This window comes from Otolemur garnettii, unplaced genomic scaffold (genome assembly GCF_000181295.1).
Source record: "Otolemur garnettii isolate 467f Iridium unplaced genomic scaffold, OtoGar3 scaffold00074, whole genome shotgun sequence".
NCBI lineage: Eukaryota > Metazoa > Chordata > Mammalia > Primates > Galagidae > Otolemur > Otolemur garnettii.
This window is the reverse complement of record NW_003852469.1, coordinates 3,864,380-3,882,095: the sequence shown is the minus strand read 5'-3', so window position 1 is coordinate 3,882,095 and position 17,716 is coordinate 3,864,380. Positions and strand designations below refer to the sequence as shown.

General features: G+C 39.3%; 1 protein-coding gene across 3 annotated transcripts in view; it reads left to right on the top strand.

Annotated features, from left to right (window-relative positions):
- PPP2R2A (protein phosphatase 2 regulatory subunit Balpha) overlaps window positions 1-17,716 on the top strand; it is a 79,102-nt gene that overhangs the window by 26,391 nt on the left and 34,995 nt on the right. The window contains exons 3-4 of one of the 3 annotated variants that reach the window (XM_023515590.1): window positions 14,884-14,981; window positions 15,909-15,979. Coding sequence is in view for 1 of the 3 variants with exons in the window: in XM_003793958.2 (XP_003794006.1) it covers window positions 14,884-14,981 (98 nt within the window). In the remaining 2 variants the exon portion in view is untranslated. Of the gene's footprint in view, window positions 1-4,176; window positions 4,321-14,883; window positions 14,982-15,908; window positions 15,980-17,716 lie in introns of those variants that run through there. The other 2 variants (XM_023515591.1, XM_003793958.2) reach the window with 2 other exon arrangements.

Genomic DNA, 17,716 nt, shown 5'->3' with positions numbered 1-17,716 from the left:
CTGGGGATTCGAACCCGCCACCTTAGGTGTATGTGGCTGGCGCCTTAGCCGCTTGAGCCACAGGCACTGAGCCACTAACACTTTTTTGAACATCTCTCTTAATGGGTATGAAGTGTTATCTCATTATGGTTTTGATTCATATTTATTTCCCTAGTGGTTAGTTATCCTGAGCATTTTTTGGGGAGGGAGACAGCCTCACTTTGTCACCCTTGATAGAGTACCTCGACATCGTAGCTCACAGCAACCTCCAACTCTTGGGCTCAAACAATTCTCTTGCCTAAGCCTCCCAAGTAGCTGGGACTACAGGCACCTGCCACAGGGCCAGGCTGTTTTTTAGAGATGGGGTCTTGCTCTGCCTCAGGCTGGTCTAGAACCTGTGAGCTTAAATAGTCCATCTGCTTCAGCCTCCCAGAGTGCTGGGATTACAGGCCGGAGCCACTACGCCCAGCCCATCTTGAGCGTTTTTTCTTGTACTTATTCCTCATTTGTATATCTTCTTTTCAGCTGCTTTGCCCATTTGAAATTGGGTTGTTTGTGTTTTGATTATTGACCTGTAGGAGTTCTTTATATAAAATGATTTACAAATATGTTCTCCCATTCCATGGGTTGCCTTTTCATTTTGTTTATTGTGTCCTTTGATTAACAACTGTTTTTATTTTATTTTATTTTATTTTATTATTATTATTATTTTTTTTTTTTTTTTTGAGACAGAGCCTCAAGCTGTTTCCCTGGGTAGAGTGATGTGGCATCACAGCTCACAGCAACCTCCAACTCCGTGGCTCAAGTGAGTCTCCTGCCTCTGCCTCCCAAGTAGCTGGGACCACAGGCTTTTGGTTGCAGCCATGATTGTTGTTTGGCAGGCCTGGGCTGGATTCAAACCTGCCACCTTAGGTGTATGTGGCTGGCGACTTAGCCACTTGAGCCACAGGTGCCGAGCCAAATGTTTTTAATTTTGATGAAGTTCAGTTCATATTTTTTTCTTTGTTTCCTTTCTTTGGGGTGTCATTTCTAAGATAATGCCAAATTCAATGTCCTGAAGCTTTCCCCCTGTGTTTTCTTGTGTTGTATAGTTTTAGGTCTTATGTTTAGCTCTTTGCTTGGTTTTGAGTTAATTTTGTATATTATGTAAAGCAGGGGTCCAGTTTTAGTCATTCGTGTATAGATATCTAGTTTTCCCAGAACCATATTCTGAAAAGAGTACTTTCCTTATTCATTGGTCTTGGTAACCTTGTGAAAAATCATTGTGGCTACATGTGCTAGGATTTATTTTTCAGCTTTGTATTCCATTGATAGAATCCATTGGGATAAATTTTTCTATTTATGCAAAATATGCCTTAGGGATTTTGATAAGAATTAAGTCTTCCTATCTGTGAACACAGAACATTTTCCCATTTATTTTTGTCCTTTTTTTTTTCTTTTAGCAGCATTTTGTAGTTTTCAATGTGGAAGCCTATTGCCTTATTCTTTAGTATTTTATTCATTTTGGTGCTATTGTAAATGGAATTGTTTTCTTAATTTCCTTTTTGAATTGTTCATTGTTAGTGTATAGAAACACAACTGATTTTTGTGTGTTGATTTTGTATCCTGCATCTTTGCCAAGATAAATGATTTTATTCCTTAAGCGAATTGCTAAAATGTTAGACAAATCCCCCTCTTTTGACAAGAACATAACACCCGGAAATTGGGAGATCAGGTGTCTGTACAGGGTAGCGGGCCTGTCTAGCCAGATGTGGTAGCCATGTGTCCACTTCATGTATTATGGGTTAAGTCTCTGAATTTTGCTTCCTGAGCACCCACCAGCAGAAAGTAAGAATGCTGATTCTGATTATCCAGTAAACTCTACGCTTTGTACCAGGATATCAGATGAGAAAATTTGTTGCTGTCTGATTTAGTTTTGGGTGATTCTTCTCTTATCCCCTTCATTTGCATTCTCAGGCAATAAGGAATAAATTACCTTTGGCTGTAGGGGTAGAGGATCTGAGCTGTATAACGTAGGAAAGTGTAATTTCCAATTTGATTTTTCTGTCACCTGCATACTCCCTAGCTCTTACTTATTTGGGGCGGGAAAAAGGCTGGAGGATTACTTGTAATTATCCTATATTTTAAAAGAGAAAAACATAAATATGAATTCACTTGATGATTTTATTATCTTTTTTAGGTTACATGAAATTTAAGTATTTGTTTTTATTTTTGTTGACATTTTTTTTTTGAGTGTGATACTTCTTGAAGCAATTCTCCAGATTGAAGTCCAGGCTTCCTCTTGCAAGTCTCAGAGTAGAAAATGGTTTCTCTCCTTTCACCTTTCTCATTTCTTCTGCTGCAAACCATACAATACTACATTGACTATTTTTCTCATTTTACATTATAAAATTCATCCCCATTTAGCCTTTCCTCATGTCAGAAGATGTTGGGTCTTCCCCTTTCTTGAATTTCTCTTCCTCACAGTGCTTACAAGCTGAGTGATGAGATTTCTCCTGTAAGAAAGGCATGTCTGTACTTTCTCTCCACTCTCCTTTTTACCTAATGAGTGAAGAATGTGGCTGTTCACAACTGCAACTATTATCAGCCAAAAGAATTTTTTTCTACCATTTGTGAGACCTTCTTATAAATCATTATAACATCCACAGTACTGATCAGCTCTGTCCACTGTCCCATAAATTTTGTGTATTCTAAAGTAACTATTGGTTTTTCAAATTGAGTAGGCTATTTCTTCCTAGAACCAGTGGTCAAGTGTGTTTGAGGGCCAGAAAATGTACTCAGCATTGTCAATAACCTCTTGTCATGGAGTGAGAAGCACATCGTTTTCATATCACAGTGATAGGCACCTAATTCCTATTCTTGAAGTATTATCTTTTTCAGATCACTTGGAAAATCCTTCCTAGAAGCTGTAACTGTTCCTGTTATATGTACTTTGACTTTATGTGATTCCGGAGCAAGTTGAGGGCTTGTGTTAGAATACAACAAAAAAAACTTGACAGACAGGTTCCAACATCAGAGCAGAACAGGAAAAGATTCCTGTTGGAGGAGTCTGACATAAGATCAGAAAGTAATTGTCAAACCAGAAGTGAATGTTTTGGTTTGTGAGTTAAATACTGTTGATAATCTGATTTAACACTTGTCTTTAAGTATTATGCACATTCTTCAGTAATACACTGTAGGTACTTTATAACTGGGTGTGGTTAGTTTGTCTTGTCGGTTTGATGAATTCATACTGCTGAGTAGCTTTGTCTCTCAGATTTCTTTTAAGGTTGTAGGTACATTGTTAAATTGTTGCTATGCTTAGTAAGTTTTTGTACTGTTTTAAAATGAACTAAGTTTGGTGACTTTTTAAAAAGAAATCAACAGTTATAAATTACCCTTGTAGACAGTATCCTACAAGTTGATGGCATGGGTTAAAAATCTTTGTTTTATCCAACAATAGAATTGAATTATATGGTTAGGAAAACCAACGAGCATTTCCTGTCATAATTTACTGAAACAGAGTCTCTTAAAGAATGTGTAGAGTGCCTTACTTAAAACAAATAGCTGTGTTGATTTCCGGGGGTTATCTAAGCCCATGTGTTAAAACAAACAGATAAACACACAGAAATGACCAACAAGCATAATGGAGAGAGTTCAGTAACCTTGGAAACTGTGGAAGAGCGCCATAACTTAACTAAAAAGAATTTTGGCAGGCAGTGGTATAAAGGAGAAATATAATGAGGGAAGGCCTTACTGATTGCCTTAGTGTTGATTTCCCTCCTACTTTGAGTAGCCAGAGTTCAAACTGAAGGATGACTCATAAGGCAGTTGGTTGATGTATTTTGTACTTTGAAGCTAGGATTAAAAAACAGAATAGCTCAGAATGGCTCTTATCAAGGGAAGTGTGGCCAGCAAAGGATCTAGCATGGTGGCAGGAAAGAGATTTAACCATGGAGCACAGAATTGAAACTCTTCTCTGAAGCTATCTTCTTTGGCCTACAAGACTACTCCCTGGCCACATATTACTGAGTCTGTAAGCCAACCAGGGAAGTATGGCAAGCAACCTTTACAATGGCCCCCAATGAACCCTGCTTTCTTGTAATCATGTCTTTGTGAATCCCTCACCCATAATGTAGCTGGACCTCTGTGCTTGCTTCTACAAGTATGGTAGAAGTGATAGGCTGTCGCTTCTGAGATTAGGTGATGAGAAGGCTTTGACTTCCATGTTGGGTCACCCATTTTCACTTCTCTGCAGGAAGCCAGCGACCATTTTGTGAGTTTCCCTGAGGAGTTCATGTGTCCAGGATCTGGTGTCTCTGGCCAGAATCCCTTGAAGACCTGACACCTGCCAACAGCCAGGTACATGAGTTTGAGTGTAGATCCTTCTCCACTCAGGTGTTGGTGTTGAGATGACTGTGGTCCTGGCTGATACTGTAACTTTGTGAGAGAGCCTGAGCTCAAACACCCCCCCCTTCCTGACCCATAGAATCTATGAAATAATAATTGTTTATGATTTTAGGCTGCCTATCTTTGAGGTAAATTTTTAGGCAGTAGAGAACATAGGAAGTTACAATGTAAACATTTCCCCTCTTAGGTCTAAAAGATTTGAACTTGGTTTCTAAATGTAATTCCCAATATTACTACATAAACATGGAACTTTCTTTTTAAAGGTGCATACACAAAATAATAGAGATATACAGATTTAATATGTACTATAAAATGAAAGTGATTAGTGTGAGCAGGCAATTTCTGTCAAAAGAGATTTGCTGCAAGAAAGAAGAGAAAACGTTGAAATTTATTAATTTATTATAATTAATTTTTTTTTTTGTAGTTTTTCTCCAGGGCTGGGCTTGAACCCGACATCACCCCGTATATGGGGCTGGCACCCTATTCCTTGAGCCACAGGCACTGCCCCAAAACGTTGAAATGTAAAGAAAACTAATTAGTATTATTTTGGAGGCTCATGAACAGTTGAAAGAATCAGAAAATGGAAAGGAGTTCTTACGTGAAAGTTGTGATTCTTAACTAATTATTGACTTTTGGGAGGCAAGTAGCAGCAGGGAGGTTAAAGGCTGGGGGTGGTGGCTCACTCCTGTAATCCTAGTACTTTGGGAGGTTGAGGAAGGAAGACGCTTTAGGCACGAGTTCAGGACCAGCCTGGGCAACGTTATGAGACCCCATCTCTACAAAAATTAAAAAACTGGCTGGGCATGATGGTACACTTCTTGAGTCCCAGCTACTTGGGAGGCTTAGGTAGGAGGATTGCCTGAGCCCAGAAGTTCAAGGTTGCAGTGAGTTATGATTGAGGCCCTGCAATCCAACCTCGGCAACCAAACAAGACCTGTCTCTAAAAAAATTGTTTTAAAAGAAACACACACTTAGCTCAAAGCAGACCAAAAAGCACAGGCCAATTATTTGTCATGTTGAAACTAATTTCATATCCTCTGCATCCTTCATGTGGTAGTAGGTCCTGTTAATATTATTTTACAGATAACTAGAGTGTGAATATCAAGCAAAATAAATGCGGTCTGTACCTAGGGATAATTTAGTGAATTTTTAAATTTTTGGATATGGAAATAAATAAATGCAAGTATCCAGGCAAGAAGCAAGTTACCTGCAAAAGAAGATACATCAGGTTCTGATTGCATTTATTTTCTGTAATTAATGTTAGACCTGTGCTGCCTGCTATTAAATTTGATTAAAATAAAATAAATACATTTTTTTCAGTTGCACTGTCCACATTTCAGGTGCTCAGTAATTTGGTGTGGCTAGTGGCTACTATATTGGACAGTGCGGAGTAGAACATTCTTACCATCATACAAAGTTAGATGGATTGCACTGTGCTAAAAGGTGGTAGAGTGTCATCTAGAGAACTCTGACGAAAAACCTGCTCTAACTAAGAATCATAAACTGGTGAAGGCATCCTTCACATACGGCAACAACATGGCATTTTTAAGGCGTGCAGTGATTCAGTATTTTACTCAAATACTTTTCTTGAAAAAACCTACTACTTTCAGTACACCCAGTTTGGCACCCAGCTGTAAAAGGTCAGCAAATCACAAGGCATGGTGAGTCAACTTGAGATTTAGTTAACTCTCCATTCTGTTTTCCAGAGTAACCCAAGACAGGTAGAAGTAGAGGGAAATGTTCCTCTGTGGCACTTACATTAAGAGTGTGCCCCTCATAAATGAAATTTTACACGTCAGAACAGTGATTTCAGCCTAGATGATTCAGCCTTGCTTTTTGACAGCTATAAAATAAAGCTACAAGGAAACAGCAATTTGTATCTTAAAGCTAATCCACTTTTGTTGGAATCACCCACAAAACGTCCACATTACCAAAATCAAGTTTAATTTTCAGCCCTTTATCTGATTGCCAAGTACTTTCAGATGCCTCTTTTATAATGGTCTCCTTTTAGAAACACTGTCTTTGCCTAGCTTCCAGAAAAATTTCCTACCTCCTCAGCCACTGAGGAAGGAGGCTTCAAGGATCATCCCTTGGACCAGATCAGTGATTTTCCTTTTTTTTTGGAGACAGAGTCTTAAGCTGTTGCCCTGGGTAGAGTACTGTGGCATCACAGCTCACAGCACCCTCCAACTCTTGGGCTTAGGCGATCCTTTTGCCTCAGCTTCCCGAGTAAGTGGGACTCCAGGCACCTGCCACAGTGCCAAGCTATTTTTGTTGTTGTTGTTGTTCTTGTTGCAGTTTGGCCCGGGCCAGATTCAAACCCATCACCCTTGGTATATGGGGCCAACACCCTACCCACTGAGCCACAGGCGCTGCCCAGATCAGTGATTTTCTTTATCTGCATGTACTAACAAATCATGTTGAAATGTTGCATGCCTTTCAAACGTCTTCTCTGGCCTGATGATGCCCTTATTACATCTCTCTCCTCTTCCTTAACTTCTGTCAAATATATCTAACTGCCTATGTAGAAAAAGCAAGCTCAGTTTCTTCTCTTACAACATGCTTCTGACACCAGATGTGGGGCGGCTTTCCCTATGTCCATCAGATAAGCAGTCAGTTCTGCAGTAGGTAGGAGCTTGGTGCCCTCTAAATCATTTCTGACACTAACTGACACCAGATCCCACAGTTTGAGTGCTCAATCCCACAAGAACTGTCCCTCACTTTTGATGTCAGTCAACAAACCCCAGGTTCTTTTACTTGTGCATCTAACTGGCTGTAAATCAGGGTTCCCAGAACCCCCTCTGGGATTTATTAATTAGCTAGAGTGGCTCACAGGACTCAGGGAACTACTTCCTACTGGTTTATTTTAAGGAGTATTTTAAAGGATACAAATGAACAGCCAGATGAGATCTGTAGGGTCCCAAACACAGGGTGTTTCATCCTCGTGGAGTGGGGGTGTGCCATGGATGTGTTTTTGTTCCCCTTCCTGGAAGATCCCTAAACTCTTGTCTATTTGAGTTTATGTGGAGGTTCTATCATGAAGACATGACTGCTTAAATCATTGGCATTGGTGATCGGCTCAACTTTCAGCCCTTCTCCTTTCCTCAGAGGTAGAACTGGGAGTTTGCTGACCTTCTGAGCACAAGGGTTTTGGATTCCTTGCCAACAGCCCTTTATCCCCATCCTTGTTTATCTAGGAACATTCCAGAAATCCCCTCATTAACAAACTCTCATTGAAAAGGGCTTATTTCACTTTGGAGCTCTTTCAAACTAAGGGTAAAAGGCCAGATATTTTAATAAAAGATACTCATTTCTTTCATCACCTAGGAAATTACAAGGATTATAGGAGCTGTGAGCCTGGAACCAAAATATATATATCATCATATCACATTGCCTGTGTAACATTGCTACTTTCATGTCTACTTGGAATCTACACCAAAGATGTGAAAATGGAAATTCTGTCTCTTTCAGTCAGCTATGTATTTTTCTCCCCATCAAGCTTGGTTTTGACAACTCTGCCCTTCAGGTTTTGGCAGGGGCAGCACCGTCCTCAGAATGTGTCCTGAGTTTCTCTGTGGCCAACCTCCTAAGTTCTCACCCTCATCATTTCCTGCTTTGGCTGCTGCAACAACTTATGAACCATTTTTCCTTCCAGTTTTACAGTTTGTCATATAACAGGTAATCGCTTTAAAACAAAAGTTAGAAATGCTCTGGTGACTTCTGATCACGCTTTAGAACAAACCCATGTTCCAACAAGCCTCCTCCACAAAGGGCTCCAGTCTTCTCTGCCACCACTTCTCTTGTGGATTCTGCATTAGTTTAATTGCTTTCTTGCCCCCCCTCTTTTTTTGAGACAAGAGTCTCATTGCGTCGCCCTCAATAGAGTGCAGTGGTGTCACAGCTCACAGCAACGTCAAACTCTTGGGCTTATGTGATTCTCTTGCCTCAGCCTCCCGAGTAGCTAGGACTACAGGTGCCCGCCACAACGCCTGGCTATTTTTTGTTGCAGTTGTCATTGTTGTTTAGCTGGCCTGGGCCGGATTTGAACCCACCTGCCTTGGTGTATGTGGCTGGCACCGTAACACTATATGCTTCAGGCACCAAGCCTTAAGTAATACTTAACGTAAGGTAAACACTTACTGATGATGTTCAGTACACTCACTCAAGGTGGGTACCTGGGCATTATTCTGCCTTCATCTTTACTCTCTGCACATTTTCAGTCCTTGCTTTATGTACTTCATCAGTGTATTTTAAAATCTGTCACATCCTGTCTTTTGTTTCTTTTTCTGTTGAATGGGTTTATGAATGCTACCAACTTTATGTGTTTTACATGTTGCTAGGTTAAGAATATTGTTATTTTATTGTACTGGCTCAAATCACGGCTGGCGCTTACCACAATTTCTAGAGTAACTCCAGATTGGTCTCTAGTTTTCCCTCTTAATTTTCCTGGTTCCCAGACCTCTTCACCTTAGTTCAAGTAATCTAAGACATGTATCTAATTAGATTATTCTTACTTAAAATTACCCAGTGGGCTCTCTTTTGCTACTAGAATAAAGTCTCTATCCAGTGACAAAAGATCACTAAAAAGGAGGGGGGGGGCGTCTTGGTGCCTGTAGCTCAAGCAGCTGAGGCGCCAGCCATATACACCAGAGCTGTCGGGTTTGAATCCAGCCCAGGCCTGCCAACCAAAAAATGGCCAGGTGTTGTGTCGGGCACCTGTAGTCCCAGCTACTTGGGAGGGTGAGGCAAGAGAATTGCTTGGGCCCAGGAGTTGGAGGTTGTTGTGAGCTGTGATGTCACAGCACTCTACTGCCCAGGGTGACCGCTTGAGGCTCTGTCTCAAAAAAAAAAAAAAACAGAAGAAGAAGAAGGAATAAAGTCTATAAAACTTTTTGTAACACTTCTTAAAGATCTCTTTAGCCTTTTTTAGGAAAATTAGAAGGATCCTATCAGGAAACCAATTAGATTTGGTATTGAATCTACCAAGACAAAACTCTCTGATTACAAAATAAGGCTTATGTCTTAACAAGACATGCGTAGACATGGGGATTTTGTGTAGTACTACTTGTTGGTATTAATTTCCATGAGAAACAAATTGCATTGTATTTGATAAGGTAACAGAATGTGAGGCTATTTGCTTTGTGGAATTAATTATGAGCCAGTTAGAAGTTGGGGAGCATGTAATGAAGATGATTAACTGTAAACTTAGAATACTCCTTTACAAAACTTATAAAAGGTATACACCAAGGTGTATTGTCTGTTAAAAATCACACTTGTGGACTACATATGTTAGCAACTGTTTTATCTTTCTGTTCTTTATTGCAGGGGGTATCATTCCATTCAGTTTTATCCAAACATGATATCAGATTGTCCAGGAATTAGTTATAAAGAAAAGAGGCTGGTTCCAGAACACATCCCTGGAAGTTACCCTAGGGACCAGCATCACAGTGTGGGTTCTTTGTGAGCATCAGCAGCCAGTGCTCTTTGTGGAGTTTATCCTCTAACATGTTGCTGTTCACTGAGGCAGAGGTTGAGGAAAAGTAATCCTAAAGGCCATTGGCACTAATTTTATTTCATGCAGATTTCTCCATAATCTGTTGGAAATCATGAAGTTGAGGCTGTGTTTTGGCCAAGAGGCATGGGAGTGTAGAATCCTGTCCTTGACCAAGGCCCTGTGAACGTTCTGGCAGAGAGGCAGCAAAGTTTTAGCCTTGGGCTCCAGTGAGCTAAGCTGGACCATTTGGAGAGCTGCTTTACCAACCGAGATTGACTGGAGTAGCCTAGAAACAGGCTTATTACTGCTTTCTGTAAGAAAAATTGTCACTGGCAGACTTCAGCTTACCAGGCATCATACCAACTCTATGAGGCAGATATTTAAAAATGAGGAAACTGAGTCTTTGGGAGGCTGTACTTCCTCAAGGTCATACAGGTGCTAGTAAAGTGAGGATTTGACAGTCTTCGCTTTAGGCCATTTCCTGGTACAAAAGTTCTTATAGATGCCATCCTGAGAATGCATCTCAGGAGTGCTGAGATAAAAGGTCCCTCAGCCTTTTGAGTGAAGGCCTGGGCAGACGCAGCTGCTCTGTCTTCCTTTCTCTGTACCTATGACACACCAGCCTGCTGTGCTAAAAGTGACCAGCGAAGTGAGAGGGAGGGAGCATTTGCCCCTCCACGATTTCTCTGTCCTCTCTTCAGCCTCTCAGGTTACAGGAGTGGGTGGCGGTCAGTGCCAAGTGGGGAAGGAGTATGTTGAGGGAGAGGAAGAAATGATCAGGGTCTGCTCCCCAAAAGCAGGTGCACAGGTCAATCCTTTTTCACGCCTGAGGAGGAAGAAATTGCCAAAGGACAATTTTTTACCTTGCTCTTCAGGGAGCTGTAATAAAACAGTTCTTTAATCATGAACTTAAAACAAGTGGGAGAAGTGTCCTGACCTTTGGGAAAAATAATGAAAACTTTGAGCTCCCTCTAGAGGCCAACAATGTATAAAAGCATCATAGTGATCTGTAGGGAAATAGCTGTCACCTTGCTAGGCTACTCTTTTAGCAGAAAACTAGCATTTTGCAGATATACACAAAACTTGCATTTTGAAGATGAATCATAGAGCGAAATGTTTTCTTGAATTGATGAGAAATTAATGCCTTGAGAAGAAATTTAAGATAACTATATTCCAGTTAGCTATGGGGGAGTGATTGCAAAGTTCATCATTTGCCATATAGAATATATAGGACAATTTAAGGTGAAAAGATGAAAATGAGTCATGTGTCTTAACAAAATAGCATGCTTCTTAATGGGAATTCTAAGGATTAAAACAAACTACAGCAAAATGAGAATACCATTTCTTTGCTATTCAGTGTCAGAATATTTGACAGTAGACCTTTGAATTGAACAGAGATAAAAGTGATCTGTATGCCCGCTGGGAGGAGTGGGGGAAGTGGGAGGAGTGTTCTCACCCCTGACTCCCCAGCATGTACAGTGGTACTTTGGAATCCGAACTCAAGTTCGGATTCAAGTTCCAAGACAATTTTTTCCCTTTAAAATAATAGAAACTGGATTAATCTGTTCTGGGTCCCACAAACGTGAGTTTTCAAAATGATTTTAACAGTAAATACATTGAATTTTTCAGGCAAAATATTAACAAGTAATATTTGAACAAAATGTAAATTAATAAAATTGAAATTATAAAAACCTAAAAATATAAGGCCTGTTTTGTCACAATTGAACTCTTTGTTCAAAACATACCCCTCACTGTTCACAAACTCCTTAAAAACTCCTCTACAGACTTTTCTGCTGCTTCCGAATTAGAACTGGCAGCCTCTCCCAGCATACCAAAACTGTGAATCCCACTCCTTTTCTTAAAGTTATTGAACCACCCCTCCTGGCTTTAGGACACTGGTATCAGGCATGCCTTTATCTAAATCACCGTGGAAATTATCATCTCAGAAATTACATTACCAGCCAGTTGTTTTTCATTAATCCAAACTAAGAAGAGGTTTTCTATCTCTTTCATATTTTAGGATCTCCTAGAGGTCAATGTCATAAGCCCTTTTCGCCACATCAGCTGCTTTGATAGCTTCTTTATTTTAAAAAATTGTACAAACAGTTGATTGAAGCATCCCGAACTTAGCGAGACCAGCCACATGTGTTCTGCTTTCATGCTTAGCAGTGAGATCTGTTTTAATTTCAATTGTAGTCCTCATAGCTTTCCTCTTACTCTTGCTCACTACACTCTTTAGGACCCATGGCGAATACACTTAGTTGTTATATTAAAAAAAACACACAAAAAATTAGCAGTCACATGAAATGCTTTCACTACACCTTCTGACAACAAACTGAATGACAAAGCGTGTGGAAGGCCTGAGCGCTGGGGAAACGGAAGCACAAAAACACAGGAACAACGTGCTGACCTTTCGGATTCCAAAGCAGCGTTTGGATTTTGGGCAAAAATTTGCTCAAATTTTTTGTTTAGATTCCAAGTTTAAGTTTTGGGATGTTCGGATTCTGGGGGCAATACTGTTAAAATAAGTACCAGAAGATTAATACTAGGAAATGAAATTGCAGGCGTATGTTAAACTTCTAACTTAACATATTTTCTTAATGTTGAGAGCCTCAGCTAACTGAATGATCAATCCATTCCAGAACAGAAATCTTGGTCATTGTCAGAGACTCTAGGAACTTAGTTATGGTTCTAATCTTAGTGTACTTAACGTATTTTCCGTATTTTGCTGTGTCTAATGTGTACATTTTTGCCCAAATTTTTTAGGGAAAAATAAGGATGTGCATTATATGTGGGTAGTACTCATTCCATATCTATATAAATGTTCTTAGTTTATTTATGCTTAGGTGTTAAAAGTGCAACTCTAGAACGCAAGAACAGTGTCAATATGCAAGATAATATCCTGGAATCTGGTAATCAGTTTTGTTGAACTTACTAGGACTTGCAACAAAAGCATTTCCAGTCAACAGAAATAGACATATTTCTCCTTGTTTACTTTAGGTGGTAGCTAGCAATCTAGCCGATATTTTTATGGAAATTATTGGAGGCCACAAATCTATTCTGCCACCACCACCACCACCACTCCTCCCCAAATATAATTCCCCTACACTGTTGAGCTATAGTGGCTTGGTTGGCTGTTTCTAAAAGTTTCTCTTTGTTCTTTGGCTTTTGGCAAGGTAAATAGTTAAAAGCACCAGAATCTTAAGAAAATCTATCAATAGGTAATCCTTTTATCTAGTATTAGTGACTTTTGTGGTGTAAGTCTTTGATTTTTTGTTTTTTCCTGATGTCCAGCTTCTTGATATTTGAGATAGTTGTTTCTTTTCTTTTCTTTTTTTGAGACAGAGCCTCAAGCTGTCACCCTGGGTAGAGTACTGTGGCATCACAGTTCCCAGCAACCTGCAACTCCTGGGCTCAGTAGAGTCTCCTGCCTCCGCCTCCCAAGTAGCTGGGACTATAGGTGCCCGCCACAGTGGGCTAATTTTTTTTTTTTTTTGGTTGCAGCCATCATTGTTGTTTGGCGGGCCCAGGCTGGATTCAAACCTGCCAGCTCAGGTGTATGTGGCTGGCGCCTTAGCTGCTTTAGCCACAGGTGCCGAGCCGAGACAGTTGTTTCTAGATTCCCCAGTGTGTCTTGAGAGTGCCTCTTAAAATATGGTAACTTTGCTACAAAGCTGGTTCACTCCCAGGCACTTACTCCATCATTCTACTATGGAAATCTCATCATAAAGTATTCGTTTCTGGTGTGATACATTGTTAGGACAGGTGTCTTTTAGTTTCTTTTGCATCTTGTAATGCAGACTTTTGCTGCTTTCCCCCCTCCATCACATGGTCCGTAACCTCACTGTAACTTGCTGTGGGAATTGGTATTGTCTTCCATTTGTGGTGTCATACCTATTGCTTTATTACTTGATTCTAGTTCTGCCTTCTCAGGATAAAATAAGTGTGGAATATGCCTCCCCAACTCCATCCCCCAGCCCCACGTCTTCTCAGTCCTTTCACTGTGATGCTCTTCTTACTGACTTTTTTTTTTTTTTTTGATAGAGACAGAGTCTTACTTTGTTGCCCTCGGTAGAGTGCTGTGGCATCACAGCTCACAGCAACCTCTAACTCCTGGGCTTAGGCGATTCTCTTGCCTCAGCCTCCCGAGTAGCTGGGACTACAGACACCTGCCCCAACGCCCAGCTATTTTTTTGTTGTTGTTTGGCCGAAGTGTGGTTTGAACCTGCCACCCTTGGTATATGGGGCCAGCACCCTACTCACTGAGCCACATGCACTGCTCCTCTTCTTACTGACTTAATCATCTTTAAGTTCATCTAAATCTTTTGTGTCTTCACCTAAAAAAGATAAAAGTTTTTTCCTTTATTAGATATTGAGCCCATCCTATACCAAACCTACTCACCTAGTTTTTCCTGCTGCTCAGCAGAGAACCTATGATCCTTGATATTTTTATTGTTCATTGTAATTGGCTCGTCTACCTAACAAGGAGCTATAATTTTTTTTAAATTTAGATGAATGTAACAAGTTAGACGTAGGGAAAAGATAAAGTGTACAAGGTTGTACAGTTAAGTTTGTGAGCTTACCCTAGAAAAGTGCTTTGAAGGGTGTGCTAAGCATTGGTGCATAGCTTTCCAAGGGAAGGACCTCAAAGGTGACTAGTGACCTTATTCAGCAGTGAGGTATGTAGCTTTTTCTAGAATGAGTTCAAGAACTTAATTGTCTCATCTCAGTATGAGAAAGATAGTTAGCTGTAATAAATAGAATATTTTGCAAATTGTTGATTTCTTTGCATTCATGAATTTAGTGAAATATTAATAAACCTGTATTTGTTCCTATTAAAGTAGTTTCTTTCTGGGGACCTTTTTTTGGTGGATCAAAATGCTTTTAAAAGAACTTTCCATTTACCTTTTTTCTGCTGGTGGTTTGATATTGATTGTTAGGAAAAACATTCTAAGTTCTGAAACTAGTGAATTGGGAAAGAAAAACTAATGTCTTTTTTTGGTTTTGTTTCAATTATACAGCAGATATAATTTCTACAGTAGAATTTAATCATTCTGGAGAATTACTAGCAACAGGAGATAAAGGTGGTAGAGTTGTCATCTTTCAACAGGAGCAGGAGGTAAGTGTTTAAAATTTAATATGTGAATTTCAGTTTGATTTGGGGAACTTAGAGCTTGTGTTTTACTGGGAGAATCTCATCAGAGAATGTTGGGATTTTTTTTTAAAGAAGTGTGTGTTTATTGAGTAGAACGTCTGATACAGAGATAGCTCTGGTTCTCTAAGCTTTGTGTGTTTGCATGTGTGTATGTGTGTGTGCTGTTTTGGTTTTAAAACACATTTTATTGTAAAGAGATTTGGTTAGAGAAGGGGGTGGAAAATAATAGAATAATCCAAGATTTTAAATACGGCCCTTGGTTATAATTTTTCTCTTAAAACTCCAAGCCAAAGTCATTTTAACCTCAATACTTAGTTTGCTTTGTGTAATTGGAGGTGGGAGGCTAGTTTAAAGAAAAGGCAGCTCAGTTATTTTGATGTCAGTTCATACTAATACTGTTTACAGTGATTTAAATACACAGGTTTAAATAACAGTTGCATGTAAAGTGCATGTAATATAATTTATAAGTGCAGTGCTAGCTTTTAAAGTGAGTTGATTGGAAATTGTTTCCTCTTCTCTTGAAGAAAGAGAAAATTAGAGAATCTTATTAAAAAGTGGATTTTTGTTTTGTTTTTCTTACAATTTAGGCACACTTCTAAATCTGACTGACCAGATTTCTCACCAAAATTTTATGCTAGACAAGATTTGTCACTCTGGGTTTTTTTCGTACTCTCTCCTTCCATTGGTAGATCAGAGTTCAACCTTTAAAACTATTTTTTTTTGAAACATCTGCCCCTGACTATAATATATTCAGAAAATAGTGTAGATAAATTGCAGGGGTTTACCAATAGTTGTCTAAATCATTACACAGAGTTAGATTTTAAAGGATTGTGAAATTCCTTACATAAGCAAAGAATCTAGTAATAATACTACTACTTTGCACTTCTATAGCGCCTTTGACCTGAGGATCTCAAAGTGCTTTACAAACACTAATGAATTAATCCTCACAACACCCCAGTGAGGTAGGTAATTTAATTTTAAAAGAAATGGTTAATAGTGTCTGATTAGAAGATGCACCAACACTAAATATGTTTCCTTTTATATATTTATCTTTTATTTATTTTGGAAGAAAATAACACCCAAGCATTGACAAAGGAGTGATTTTGTGGTAAGGGGGTACTAAATCAGTCTTCTGTTCCTATTTTCAAGTAGCTAAAAATTTCACCAAAAGAATTTTGACATACTTAGGAGTTGACATGGCAACTTAAAGACATTCCAGTTTCCCTTTGTTTACTAATGAGAAAAATGAAGATATAAATAGATCACTTTATTATTTAGTGGCAGAACTAATACCCAGAACCCAGAATCTCTGATATGTTATCTTTTGAATATTCTTTGCTGCTAGATAACCAAAATATGGATTTTAATTTGACAGTGGTTCTCTACACTTAGGTTTTGTTTTAAAGAAAAGTGTTTGGAGAAAAACCTATAAAAATTAAATTTGCTTACTGTGTTAAATCTTGAAGGATAATATGCAGGCTTAACATTTGGTGGGTTTCAAAAAGATTCTTCATTTTTAATGAGGGCATTGTGTTATTTAAAAATACAAGTTGTCAAAGCTACTTTGGAAATATTTGGCTTGAGAATGAAGTCATTTTCATCTGTAGGTGATGATTTTTGTTAGTAAAGCCAATATCAAATGTGAAAAAAAAGTAGCTGGAATTTTTTTAATGGGGGAAATGTTCACTAATGGGTTCAGTAGATATATTTTCCTAAAGGCTGTCATTAATATATTAATTTGGAATTAAAAGTCTAACATAGTTATGAAATTGTTCTAACATTTTAATTGTTATTAGAAATAAGGCTCAGTGTCTGTAGCTCAAGCGGTTAGGGCTCCAGCCACATAGACCCAGAGCTGGCCAGTTCAAACCCAGCCTGAGTCTGCCAAAGAACAATGACAACTGCAACCAAAAAATAGCCAGGCTTTGTGGCAGGTACCTGTAGTCCCAGCTACTTGGGAGGCTGAAGCAAGAGAATTGCTTAAGCCCAAGAGTTTGAGGTTGTTGTGAACTGTGATGCTACAGCACCCTACCCAGGGTAACAGCTTGAGACTCTGTCTCAAAAAACAAAAAGAAAAAGAAATAAGACCAAAATAAAATCTTAAAGAAATAGTTATATCCTGTGACTCTGCTGAAATGCCACTGACCATTCCAAAGTACTAATATTTTAAATACATGCACTTGTAAGAAGAAATAAGCCAAATGACTTGACTTTTTGAGAATGGCCACTGGTAGGCAAAATAGGACCTCTTTTTCCTGTTTTTCTTGTCTTAATCATATTTAAGAATTTAAAGCCAGGCATAGCAGCTCACTTCTGTATAAATCCCGTTACTTTGGAAGACTGAGGCAGGAGGATCACTTGAGTCTAGGAGTTTCAAGACCAATGTTGGCAACATAGCAAGACCCTTCCTGCTCCACAAAAAAAAAAAAAAAATTAAAGGATTAGATGGGTATGGTGGTGGAGTCTGTAGTCCTAGCTGCTCAGGAGGTGGTGGCAGGAGGATGGATCTCTTGAGCCCAGGAGTTAGACAGGTTACAGTGAGCTCTCAAAGCGCCATTGCACCCTAGCCTGGGTAACAGAGTGAGGCCCCCATCTCTTAAAAAAAAAAAAAAAAGGCTCGGCGCCTATAGCTCACCCGGCTAAGGCGCCAGCCACGTACACCTAAGGTGGCGGGTTCGAATCCCCAGCCCGGACCCGCC